At 42.1% G+C, this 14,112-nt stretch overlaps 2 protein-coding genes across 2 annotated transcripts; both read left to right on the forward strand.

The window, feature by feature from the left end:
* Positions 1 to 1,464: 1,464 nt before the first annotated feature.
* On the forward strand, positions 1,465 to 2,298 carry LOC311007650 (claudin-20-like; the record flags this gene model as incomplete). The annotated part of the gene is made up of 1 exon (XM_084000908.1): positions 1,465 to 2,298. One exon carries the CDS (start codon positions 1,465 to 1,467, stop codon positions 2,296 to 2,298), a length of 834 nt encoding a protein of 277 aa, XP_083857034.1.
* Positions 2,299 to 6,772: 4,474 nt separating this feature from the next.
* On the forward strand, positions 6,773 to 13,385 carry LOC311007116 (interferon-induced protein 44-like; the record flags this gene model as incomplete). The annotated part of the gene is made up of 9 exons (XM_084000204.1): positions 6,773 to 6,783; positions 6,957 to 6,987; positions 7,063 to 7,101; positions 7,217 to 7,250; positions 7,437 to 7,638; positions 8,088 to 8,234; positions 8,355 to 8,526; positions 8,690 to 8,790; positions 13,191 to 13,385. Exons 3-9 carry the CDS (start codon positions 7,065 to 7,067, stop codon positions 13,383 to 13,385), a joined length of 888 nt encoding a protein of 295 aa, XP_083856330.1. The 5' UTR covers positions 6,773 to 6,783; positions 6,957 to 6,987; positions 7,063 to 7,064.
* Positions 13,386 to 14,112: the final 727 nt, after the last annotated feature.

The following is a 14,112-nucleotide window of genomic DNA, read 5'->3' on the forward strand; positions in this document are numbered from 1 at the left end:
AGACTGGAGGATTATGGTAATAACAGGCTGCCACTGACTGACTGCATGGGTCCCATCTTCACTACAGAATGGGTGGGTGGGCTGCGGACGCTTATCACTGTGTTGCAGTGGGCGATTCTTTACACAGTCACATGACGGGCGACACCTTGATTCACGCTGCAGCCGGACAAAGAACAGCTCAGCGGTTTTTATCACCAAAACGAAGGCGAAACGACGAGTCGATGGTGCATGTTGATCGTCTTAAAAGCACAAATTACCCTGTCAGTCGCCTGAAACGTGATTGTTTCTGAAGGCGAAGTGCTCTGACCGGCTGATATTATCAGTGACAACCAGTAATGAGCTTTTTATTCTGCTTTTATTATTTTGCAGAGGTATTGCTGCATTTTTCAAATGCCAATAAAACTCTTTCTGTGCCTGTGTTTCAGAAACCCAGGGGCACAAAATCAAAATCTGACCGGTGTCGTCCAAAGAAAAGAATCCAAAACAAGCATTTTCAGGTGAACGGCTGCTTTTGTGTGGTCAAAAGCAACAATGAAAACCATTTTCCGCGGTGTTGTGAGAGTGTCGTACGCCGCCATCAACTCATCAGATAAGAACGCTGCTCTGCGGCTCCTTCAGCGGAGCCGGTGACCTTCAGGTTAGAGACAAAAACCTGTTTCCTGAACCAGATCCAGTCCAGTTTTGTTCTCATGAAGGTTTCTTCTATTCACAATGAAATTGCAGGAGGGGAGAAAAAAAATAAAGGACGCATGGTGCATCTTTTCCAGGACGCAGAATGGGATGAAACTGTATGTACAGTTGCCAAGGAGACGGCAGGCAAGAGGGGTAGTTAGAGGTTGTTAACCCACACACCCTGTGTTTTCATTCACACTGCTTCTCTGTGCTCCGTCCTCAGGAATCACTTCAAGAGACGCTGCCAAAGACACAACACAGGTAAGGCTCCAGCTTTCATACAACTTCACTTGGCATGAATTTCTCCTCTTGTGGCAGATTTGCAACTCTTGTCAGGAGATTAGCGTTGAGTGGATCAGGAAGAAATAACTTTGTCCTCACAGAAGAGCTTTTAGTTTTTGGCTCTGCAGTCAGGTTTCTTGCTCAGCTCTGGGGGGGGAGTGGAGCCGAGGGACGCTGCAGCTTTAAACGGACATAATTGAGTGTCAATGATCACCACATCAGCTGCAGAGTAACTAATGCAGGCAATCATCGAGTGCACACATGCACGCCCGCCCCCCCAAAACAGAAATCAAAAAAACCATAGGGTAGAAAAAGGCATTCCCATCAGCAGCCTCAGCTGTGCGTCCGTCACGCTCCCACGCTCACTTCAATTCTCATTTCTCCTCTGGTTGCAGACCGCTGGAGCCTGTGCTGAGGAATTATCAGCTGTCAGGAGCGGACCTGCCCGGGACGCCGCCACAGCGCCAACGGGGACCGGAGCTGGACCGCCGGGGGGTGGGGAGCTGAGCCATGCTGTCCACTGCCGTTCAGATCCTGGCGTTCGCCCTGGCGCTCCTGGGTGTCCTTGGCGCCACCGTGGCCACGCTGCTGCCCAACTGGAAGGTGAGCATCAACGTGTGGTCCAACATCATGACCCCCATCTCGCAGATGCAGGGTCTGTGGATGGACTGCATTTGGTACAGCTCCGGCGTCTTCAGCTGCACCATGAAGAACTCGGTGCTGTCGCTGCCGGCGTATCTGCAGACCACGCGGGCCGCCATGGTCCTGTGCTGCATGGTGGCGTCGTTCGGACTCTGCCTCGCCTCGCTGGGGCTCAAATGCACCCGCTGGGGGGGCAGCCACCGGGCGAAGGGGCACACGGCCATCGCCGCAGGGGGCTGCTTCGTCCTGGCCAGCTTCCTCTGCCTCATCCCGGCGTCCTGGTTCACCAACGAAGTCATCACCGCCTTCCTGACCACGGACCTGCCGGACAGCAGTAAATATCAACCCGGAGGAGCTCTATGCGTGACGTTCATCTCCGCTGGCTTCCTCCTGGCTGGAGGCGTTATCTTTTGTATGTCGTGTCCCGGGAATAGAACGAGACGACCCGACCACGCTTCCTCCAACAACAACCCTGACAGACTTGTGCAGTACCACGACGGGCGGCAGAGGCGGGCGCTGCCGACGGAGCGAGAACAGCCCAAAAAAAGACAAAACAAAACTGTCCAGCTGCAGATGTGCAAAGTGAAGAAGGAGAAAGCTCTGCAGGAGAAACCTGTAAAGGACCAGAGGCTCTACTCATCGCCTTCCAAACCTCCTCCTAAAGACATCAAGGACAGCTACAGCCTCCAGGAATATGTTTAATCCTCATGGTCGAGCGCTGAAATGTGGAGTTTTCTGCTGAGATTTTCTGGCTCATGGGAAGGGGGGAGGTGTGTTTGAGGGGGGGAATAATTACCAAATGTCGGGAGCGACAGATTGTGAAATCAGCCGAATGTCTCAGAAATGAGACGGGAAGCGAAGAGTGAGGATAAATTGCACGGACACCAAACCTTGTAAATCCTTTAAAAAAAAAAACTGCCTGCATAACCTGCTGCAGCTTTTTCCATACCAAAGGTCCGAAGGCAAAATATAACAGAAAGGAGCTGAACCTGCTGACGATAAAAAAAGAAAGAAAGAATAGGGAATGCTGATCCGAGCTCTGGCTGAAATTGAAAAGCCATCATTTTCCAGCTGTGGATGTTGTCTGCCTACTGAGATCAACTCATGCTCCCGCAGGGCCGGCCCAAAGCTTTCTGGGGCCACGAGGAGATCAAAACTACCCCCCAACCTCCGCTCCACCTCCATCCAACAAACGTAATGGCAAATACATTTAAAGTAAATAAATAAAACCATGGTAAGTCAGAGGATGTTATAACTTTTCACAAAGCTCGCTTAAAAAAATGTGGTGCCGAGCAAACAAACCCCCAACATATTTTTGAGCACATTAGTCCATACGTGACAATGAAAATGTATTTGTGATGGAAATAAAAGCATATATATATAAATATATTCTAGACATTAACTTGTTCTATTATTGTAGTTTACTGAAGAGGGACCATGATGTAGAATATGTCAAAAAAAGAAAAGTGTTGCACTAGGTATTACCCAGTAACTGCCTGCCATGTGAATGAACAAACAATACCCAACAATATGAACAGAAATTACATATGTGTAAATGATGTAGTAGATAAAAAAAACACTGAAAACTAAATAACCAAACAGAAAGTTCTGTACTTGCTTTAAACTACATCTCCACATGATGGCAACACATCCTTTCATATGAATGGTAGTATAGAGGATAGATTCTGCAATTACCTGAATGTGTGCAGAGTGCGTTGCATTGTGGCTGCAGAGCTGGAGAGTTGGAGTTTTAGAAGTTGTTGTAGAAACCTGCAAAAATAAACAGAAGATTGAGACACTTCCAGCACTGTGCTCTTGAGTTAGATGACTTTTGCCACTGAGACACTTTTTCATTAAAAAACATGTTGTATTTCACCATGTTTATGTAAATCCCGTAGGTCTACACAGCCTGAACTCTGTGGAATAACACACAAATCTGTAGTGTGTTATATATGTGCAATATGCAAATAGTTACCTTCATGATAATATCACTTGCCGACATGTTAATGTGGTTGAATATTCAGTAACAAGATGTTTGCTGCTCACTGCTTGAACAAACTTCTAAATACCTTCAAGCAGACAATCCCAAAAAGAAATCACCTCACCTTTTTTATTGTATGCTCCCTGACGCTCCCCGGGACAACAAAACCCTGAAGTGCAGCTTAAATGAATGAGGAAAACCAACAAGATTTGATACTTTCCACAGGTTTAGACTTCTGTGAGTCCTGTCTGCTTTGAGCCTGCTCTGAAATCAGTAGTGAATATTGGAAAAACGTTTCCAAGCATCGGCGCATGCAAGATGCTGCTTACAGCTTTTATAGTTTGTGAAAGCTGCTTCTGTCCAGACTCTAACAGGGCTTTTGAAATGCACAATGAAGTTAAACAGTAAAACAAAAACAGTCCAGATCCAAGGGTGTCAGGATGACGGCATCCACTCCGTCTCTTCCTGATGGTCCATGGGGAGGCGAGAGGTGCAGAGTAGCATGGAGAGGGGTAATGATGCTCTTTGCTTTCCCATTATCCTCTCACCACGGTTGGATGCACACTGCACACTTACACACACCCCTCCACCACCACTGCGCTCCAGCTGTACCAGAAGGACATCGAGTCATTTTCAGGATGTGACTTAAAGCCTAATGGACATTGTGGAGTCCATTGGCATTGTGTTGCTTTTGGTGGGAGAAGTGTCCTTTGAACCGGAGGTGAGCTGTCAATCTCACCTGCCAACGCTGCTCAGAAATAAAAAAGAAGCCGGTGAGCTGAACGCCCACACTGCCTCTCAGGAAAAGCTTCAGACATGGAGAAAAGAAATTGATTCATGGAAGAAAATAGAGTCGATTCGTCAGCGCTGAGGCAACGTTTCACTGTCAAACGTGACAGTGACGTGTTAATGTGGGGAACAGGACACATTCAAGCACAAACTACTTGAAAGTCATCTGCTTCTGTGGCTCAGTGTTGCTGTTTTTGCTGCTAATGGGCTCAAAAACATTTCTGTTGTGGATATACATAATGCTGTCTGAGAACAGAAGGCACAGCATTTTCTCAACCCAAAGCCTGAGCACTTGAATGTCCTTTTTTAAATGTACGACAGCTTCATTTGACTGCATTGTTATCTCTCTGTACTTCTGAATTAAATAATTTAAGAAAAAAAGGTTGCATATCATTATTTATATAATTCAATTAAAAGTGGTTATATACCTTTATGCTCATGTACGGGGGGGGGGGGGGGGGGGATATATATATGAATATATGAGGAAACAAAAATTTTAATTAATAAATTAATTAATAAATTTAAATTTATCAGCCATTTGAACAACCAATTCCTTGCAGAGAAAATGCCACCAAAATGTTGACTGTCTACACAAACCACAGAGTTGTTACCTGGACATGGTTTTTGCAATCAGCAAAGTTGTAGTTTCCATCTATGGGACAAGGGTTATGTCTGACTTTCCTCACCACTCCCTACTCATTATCCAGGAAACTACTGAGGCAACACCTAAGGCAAGCTACAGTATATAACTCAATCAGTGATTATTGTTGGTCCAGGACTTTTCTTGCTGCATTGGATGATACAATGTGTGTCCTCAATCAGGAACCAGATACAATCGTAATCCACAAAGGTTGAGCCAGAGATGTGGCGCCAACCAAAAATGATCACATTTAGCTCTTTGCTGTCTGCACTGAAACCTTCACAGGTTTCCCGTGATTTATTTTGTATTTGATGGCTGTTGGAAGATTTTAAACGGCGAAGGTGAATTCATTTTATCAGACTGCAGGTAAATATAAGTTCATTATATTCTCTCTGTGTGGTTCACTCTGGGTACTCTGGCCACCTTCCCCAGTCCAAAGACATGTATTGTAGGTTGATTGGTGACTTAAAATAGGTGTGTTGCCCTGGTGACCTGTCCAGGGTGTATCTCACTGTGACATATACCCTGGACAGATTTTCACACAATGTTGGCTGGTATTGCTCTAACCCTTACAAAGCATGCTCTCCACCACGTGAAGAAGGTTTTTTTTTATATAATTTCTGACAAATAGGTCCTCTCCTGCCCCAAGGTTACAGCACCCCCCATAGTCTGGAATGTATTATTACATTCCAGTGCTCTGTCATCCTCCCTCTATCGTCACAAGTTGGACATGTGTAAGAGTTTAAAAAAAAATTACATTTCATACTGAGTACACAATGTCATAAATGTTCATTTCTGGCTATTAATGTTAGCATTAGCAATATTATCAGCCAGGCAAGACACAACCATTAAGATTCATAACGCTACACTGTGTGTCTTTAAGCACAACAGAGGTGAGAAGAGAGAGAGAGAGAGAGAGAGAGAGAGAGAGAGAGAGAGAGAGAGAGAGAGTTTATTTACTGTTTATTTCGCTAAATCACTGACAAAATTTTCATAGATATCATTTAAATTGATCATAAAATATCTTTTTAAACCTACGTAATATTCCTGTAATGTAATTTTTCTGAGAATAAACAAGACAGCTCTGCAGCCTGCGAAAAGAACAAACATTTAGCAGTTGATACTTTTCTTGGCCTGAGCTGAGTCTTTTGCCACACCGTGCTGTAAAGCTGGTACATCTCAACAGGAAATTAAAACCAGTTTTCCTGTTTGAGGTTCAGGTTATAGGCTCAAATATGTAAACCACATGCAGCAAGAGCAAGAAGCAAACTTCAACATCCTGTCACTTCTTGTACATGCTTAGACAATATATCTGATGTCTGACAACAGAAAACTATGTAGATTAAAAAAATTATTTTGTGAATTACTCTGAAGGGGATCACAGAGAGCATAATCGGACATAAAACAATTCTTAACAAGATCGAGCGCATGTGCACAAGTTTGACATGCTCTGATGTGGGGACTCCGTATTGTATGTGTAATAACTGACACATAATGACTCTCACCCTAAAATGGTAGCTGGCTATAGAATGAACAAATTCACTTAATGAATTTTAATGTATTTTTTGTTTGTTGTTGTCAGAACAAGCATCCTGGTGAAAACAAAAGTAAAACTATGTGGTTTGTGGTGTGCAGATATGTGTCCAAAATCAAATTGCAAATAGAAGTGGGAGGATAATTTAATATGTTAATTAGTCTTTTGACGTAACTGGTGGTCTACCAAACATAGACAAAGACGTTTCATCCTTCACTTTGTTCCAGTCCGACATCGACACAGGTACAATTTTAAATACAAATATTTTCTTTGCTGAAAAAAAAGAACTTAACTAAATATATTAATCATAACAATTAAACTGTTTTATGTACTGTATAAGTACATACTGTATGTTAGTTCATATGCAGGGTATGGGGTGTTAATATTTCATTGACACTTTATAACACTTTTTACAGCTTTTCTGGGAGGATGTGCATATTTTTCTAAGTAAGTAATAACAAAATATTTCATTCATATGTGGGGCCCAAGTTTTACCAAGTATCTAACTGTTTCATTCTCCAGCCATGGGAGCTAAAAACACCAAATCAGCCAAACAACCACGTAAGACTGTTTAAGAAAAGCACTTCATTCATGAACAAAGTTACAAATTGTTGCATGATGAATGTATTTTTCATTATCTTCTGTCTCAACTGAATATGTATTATGCATTTTTCAGTTCTCAGTGAGCCATGGAGGAAAATAGACTGGAAGTAAGTGTATCTGTGTTGTCAGTAGCCACCTTTTCATCACGATGTTTCACAGCACAAGCTGCACAAATCTGCTGATTCTAGTGGCTGATGTTTTTTTTTCTGTGTATTTACTTATTCTGTGACATTCTGATTAACATCATAATTGTTAGTAATGTTAGTGTGTATTATGATGTTTTCTTTCATCAGCAAAGACAAACAGACGGATCTGATGTTTGTGAAGAGCTACAAACCTCAGACTGAATGTCAGCAGATCAGGATTCTTCTTCACGGGCCATGTGGAGCTGGGAAGTCCAGTTTCATCAACTCTGTCCAAAGTACATTACAAGGAAGAATGTACAACCAGGCTTTGGCAGCTACATGTAATGCATCCACTTCGTTCACCAAAATGGTATTAAGAACTTTTGACTTTTGATTAAAGAATGAGTTGTGATTTCAGCTATATCTATTTTTTTTACTACTGTTTTTTAAGTAGTTTATCAGTATTTCACCTTGTTGATAATACTGGGAGGGAGAGAAGGAAAGAAATGCGGAAAATGGGGAGAGAGGATGACACACAACAAAATTATATATTACAACAACAAATGCCGAGGCCACAGGTGCAGTGTTAAATTAGTTCTCAAGCAGCTGAAACCAGAGTGGCTCAGTAGGCTGCCTGTAAAGAAGTGAAGCCCTAAGCCCAGAGTCCAATAATGCACCAGGTTTATACCAAGTTTGTTTGAAAAATTTGTTTAAATCTATCAACAGTGCAGTTAGTTGTCAACATTGCAGGCTGTACACCAGTTTGTAGGTTTGCTCAGCAGTGATTATAGACCTGTACATCTCTCCATTGTTTTATAGTACACAACCTACAAGATCCAAAAAGAAGACCCCAGCACCTTTTACCCTTTTGTCTTCAATGACATCATGGGCCTGGATCCAGACAAAGGTGTCCCTGTGGAAGATGTCAGACTGGCTTTGAAGGGACATGTAAAGGATGGTTACCTGGTACAGTTACTGCAAAGTTTCCAATTTTTTTCCACAAAATAAGATATTCAGAAAATTTTGAATGATGTTTTCATATACTATTGAAATCGTAATTCAAGTGGATTTAAATTTGATTTTCAGTTCAATCCTGAACACAGGATAACAGAAGACAATCCAAGCTACAACAGGTCCCCTGGTCTCACAGACAAAGTACATGTTCTGGTTCTTATCATTGATGCCAACACACTGATTCTCATAATGGACAAGATTATAGAGAAAATTAAAAATATCAGAGCGGAAGCCAGTGTCCTGGGTGAGAGCAGAAATTCTGTTTCTACTTCTCTACAGTTTTTTTTTTTTTTTTTTTTTTTTGGGGGGGGGGTCACATTCTGCTTGAGAAATATAATTTAATATTGTAAAAAATCAGTTGCTGTATAATCTGTTTGTATATAATTTTCTGCCTGTTGTCCTTGCAGGAATTCCCCAGGTTGCCATTATCACCAAAATCGACGTAGTCTGTCCTGAAGTCCAAAAAGACTTACAGAGTGTCTACAAGGTCACGGAAGTAGAGAAAAGGGTATGGTTAATTATTTATCACATTTTGGATTTGAAAAGAAAATCTAAACATTTCAAATCAAATCAAATAAACTTTATTTGTCCCACCAGGGGAAATTTGTCTTGGGCAAGGGAGTTATGACAGCTGCCATGTACATGTAAAACATCCATACACAATACATAATATACAATAAAACAGTAACAAAGGCAAACAAATCCAAGAGAAGAGAGAGAAAGAAAGTGCGGGGTGCAATAAAGTACACAAGCAGCCGCTGCACTACCGCCCCCGGAAGTGCAGAGGCGCCGCCCATACTTGCCAAAATTGGGTTGTGAAAAATAGGGAGATTTTTTTCATCTGTGTATTAGGGTTCATTCAAATTATCGTCATTTCTTGCCTTGTATTTTAAACCTGATGAAGGAAACTTGTTCTGAAACTGTTGTTACTTTGATATTCAATAAATGATTCTATTTATCATTGAGGACAATGAAATAATTTGCAGTTTTAATTGAGTGAGTACCAGAAAGCTGACCAAAGGTGACCCTGTAGGCGTGCATAGGCTACCTGAAAGGTGAGACACTACTAGACCCCTGTTGGGGGGTCTGGGGGCATTCCCCCCAGAAAAAGTTTGTGATTTTAACACATAAATGAAGCATTCTGGTGTACTCTGAGAAGAACATTAAGGGAACAGACAACATTTGCTTCAGATTTTTAAAAAAAAGAAAAAAAAAGCACATACTGACTGAGGTTCAAGGCAAGAATGGCTGGAGTGAATGAAACTTAAAATGAACTCAGAACTGGTCTAGTGGGGAGCAGTGGCTGGTGAGCAAAAACAAAACTCATATTTTAAATCTAGGGGTCTGGACCAGCCATTCAAGGGCCCGTTTCCTCTGCTATATGGGGGGCATGTCCGTGGAGCGGTGCACCACGGACATGCACGGAGGGGGGGGAGAGAAAAAAAACAAGACCGAATGCACGCCGCCACGTCCGCTCGGACCAACAGATCCGCTTGTGCCGGCATCGACAGCGGCAGGAGACCGGCAGTATTGACGCTACTTGCCGTATCACTGCCTCCAGTGAGTGACTGAGTCATGTCACCGGCTTGCCTCATACGTGCAGTCAGGCCAGGGTTGCCAGATACTGCAACAAATATCCCCCACAATCTTACTTGTTTCCTTCACTGTAAAAACGGGAGATTAGCGGGAGAAATTAATGACCGGGAGCATCGCGGGAGACAGGGTTAAATATCAGGAGTCTCCCGCGTAAACCGGGAGTGTTGGCAAGTATGGCGCCGCCTGTATCTTGATTAAAGGGATAGTTCAGCTTTTTTGAAGTGGGGTTGTATGAGCTCGAAGATTGTGGGGGGATAAATGCCCATTAAGTACACTATAGTAGAAAGGTCTCTGCTCTCCCCCACTCAGAGACACCAGCATATCGCTCTGCACTGAGACACAGACAGTACACAGTTGTGAATGAGGGACAATCAATCAGCGCCTGTGAGAAGTCCTGGCACAAAATAATAGGCCTACACGAGTTCAGGTGGCTGGCAGCTAACCCTAACTCCAGAAAGAAGTTTTTGTTATCTGGAACTAACCAGCTCACTCATTTATCCACCACACAGGGGGAGCGTGCCTATGTTCCCACAGCCCTTTGTTCCCACAGCCCTATGTTCTCTCAGCCTTATGTTCCCTCATTTCTAAGGTTTTTTTTCTTTCCAAAATTAGGCCCTATGTTCCCTTTATGATCAATTTGCATCAGATTTTATCCCCATTTCTCCCAAGTTGGCAGTCAATTACACCCAACCTATTGTGGCAAGGTGAAGAGGGCCCGGGCGGGGATTGAACACACACCTCCCGGGTAAAAGTCATGCGCACTTGCCAGTCACCCACTGGACATCCCCTTGGCCAAGTAGCCAGTAGCACATGATCAATTGGAGGCATAGTGACAGGACCACCACTGTCACACTATTATCCCGTAGCAGTTGACTACAGATATAATGTAGCTTTTAGCTAAATCTGGGAACATAGGGCTGACCCCTTCCAACAACTCACCTCCATGAGTTAGTGCAAGACAACAAACTTCTACAGTAGGACAAGTAGTGATAGTAGTAGTAAACGAAGCATTAGAAAGTTTGTACAGTAAGTACACCAGGAATCACGGACATTATTAGTGTGGTAATTTAAGATAGCCACTTTACTTGGTAACGTTAGCACCATTCGGTTAATAACAGTAACTCGACCACTGTTAGAGCAAGGGAAAACAAGCTTCTGGGAGGGGGCGTTTTGCAAAGGACCCTAGGTTGAAATTATTCTGAATCATCCCTTTAAATGCAGTATAAAACTAAAAATGACTTGACTTAGAGTTTCATTTTGAGAAAACTCTTAGAAATAAGAAAAATCTTAGAAATGAGGCTGAGGGAACATAGGGCCTAATTTTCAAAATTTTCAGTGAAAAAAAAATTCTTAGAAATTAGGGAACATAGGGCTTTGGGATCATTGGGCTGTGGGAACATAGGGCTGACCCCCACACGGGAAGGCATGGCGACACGCTGTATCACTCCGCCTCTTCATACCGCTGATCCAAACAGCTGAACAGCGGAAAGATATCAGCCCGTTGCGGAGCCTGCCTGTGTGGAGGAGTACTGAGTGAGCTGGTTAGTTCCAGATAAAAAAAACGTTTTTTCCGACCAGCTGATGCATTCTAAATTTTTACTTTAGATCATATTATTATTATTATTAATCTTTATTGCAGACACAACAAGCGGTCCATATCAACAACAACAGACACTCTACTATTATTTTGAGACAGGACTTCTCGTAGGTGGCGAAAATATGCTGATTAATAGTGCCTCATTCACAACAGTGTACTGCCTGTGTCTCAGTGCAGCGTGATGCGCCGGTGTTTCTCAGTTGGGGGGAGCAGAGACCTTTCTACTGCAGATATTATACTTAATGGCCATTTGTAGCTCATACAACCCCACTTCAAAAAAGCTGAAATATCCCTTTAAGATCATTTCCTATAGGTGTGAGGTGAATCAGTCCTATACTTTAAACATACTTTCTGAACTTAAAAATGTTTACTATTGTTTTGTTTATGCAACAGATCACCATGACTCATTGTTAGGTATTGTTGTTAGGCATCACGGTTATTGAGGAAGTACAGTGCAAGCTATGATCTTTTCCTAAACCTAAGAAAGCATCACCTTAATGATAGTAGTTATGGTGACGAAGGAAGGTTCACCACTCTAAGCCTTGTTGATCATTGTAATTGTAATTATAGTGATTGTGACAGCCAAGGTCCAGCATACCTGCAACCAGTGGCGGACTGGGACAGAAAATAGGCCCTGGCATTTTTGACAGAGAGAGGCCACACATTTTATATATATATATATATATATATATATATATATATATATATATATATATATATATATATATATATATATATATATATATATATATATATATATATATATATATATATATACATATACATATACACACACACATATATATATTGCTTGAAATAACAGCAATATGAATGGAAAGCATAAGGAACATCCAGATCTGGACGTTTCTTATGCTTTCCATTCATGGTATTAAAAAATCAGCTGACAGAGGGAGAGCAGCCTCGTTTGGTGATAAGAAGAACAGGTTCTTTAGTGTAGGAACATGAGGAGAAAAAACATGCAGGTTTTCTGTAACATTATAACCAAGACTGCGCCACCCCCCCCTCCCCCTCTCATCTCCCTCCCCAGGCTGAATGAACAGGCGATTGGGGGAAAAAAAACAAAAAAAACAATTGCTAGTCGAAGCGGTAAAAGCGTTAAAAGCATTTCGCGTTAACGCTTTAACTTTGACAGAGTGATCATAATGATGGGGAAAGAAAATGCATTATCCAAACTCAGACGGTTATGGAGGGATTCGATCCCACACAGGAGCAAGATTTTTGATCACAAGGTTAGGTGCTTTACCAGTTGAGCTACACTTCACACTCACTCCTCACTGTTAACGGCTGAGTGACGAGTGAGCTTGCGCATCTATGTGCCTGCAGGCGTGTTGTTGCCACCTATTGGTCTGGACATGGAACAACAGTAGATGATAAGCAAGAGAAAAAAAAAACTGTGACGGCTGCGCAGCGGCCCGCGGCGGCTGTCCTGCCGTACCGGCCGTTCTGGTATTCTCCAGAACGTACAGATGGCCAGTCCGCCCCTGCCTGCAACCATAAGGGTGTTGTTTCAGGTCACGTTGCTATGGGTTGGACAGAGAAAATGACCTGTAAAGTTGTTCAGGTTTGAGTCCTTATAGGATGTAATACGTTGGCAAAATGGCAGAGCTTCACTGTAATGGCTGATACCAAATCCACTTAGTAGCGTGATCATTGAAATCCTGTGATGATTTTTTTTTTCCTCTAATATACTGTAGATGGAGACGCTCAGTGTTGAAACTGGGATTCCACTGAACTGCATCTTCCCTGTGAAGAACTATCATAAGGAAATCCGCCTTGATAACAACATTGGCACACTGATCCTGAGTGCACTGAAACAAATCATCATTAGTGGTGAAGACCACATCAAATTTGTAAAGAATAAAAATCCATCTCCAGGCAAATATGCTTGAACACAGCATAAATGGAGTCTATTTCATGATGTATGAAAATGTATGTGCCATGCTGACCAGCATTCTTGGCACTACATTTTATGAGATTTGTTGCTAATTGATTATTTGTTTGCATGTGTTTTAGCTTACAGCTTCTGAACACATAGTTACATTATAAACTGGCATTTCATCTTATTTTGAGCTTTGCCCACTTCCAATAACAAAACAAAATTTCTTCATGTACATTGGCATCACTTATTTTTTCAATATAACAAAAACAAACTGGAGTTAAATACAAACTGGAGTCTCGAATAGTGCACTGTGTAGGGGGAGTAGTTGCTTTTCCACTCTATAGTCACTATATTTCAAGCAATATGCAGCAACTGCATCTGTGGTAGTTTCACACTGTGTCCTTTTCTTGTCACATGCACTTGTTAGTGAGCTATAGCTGCTGCCTCTGTTTGAGATACTGAAACAAATCAGTCGTTCTGCTGGTTTTAGTATCAACAACCTTTAAACAAACTGTTTTAATCTAAGTAAAACACAAATTAATGAGTAAAATTGATTAATTACCCAGCCGTACTGTATAACTTTTTTTTTCCATCTGTCTTGACTGCTCTATCCAAAATAAAAACAGAAATGCTCCCTAAAAACCTGCAGCAGTGTGACTATTATTGCCATCAAAATGTATTTCTGCTTGTGAAGACTCTAATTATGTTGATAGAAATCAAATAACAGACAGACAGAC

This window comes from Trachurus trachurus (genome assembly GCF_905171665.1).
Source record: "Trachurus trachurus genome assembly, chromosome: 24".
Classification (NCBI taxonomy): domain Eukaryota; kingdom Metazoa; phylum Chordata; class Actinopteri; order Carangiformes; family Carangidae; genus Trachurus; species Trachurus trachurus.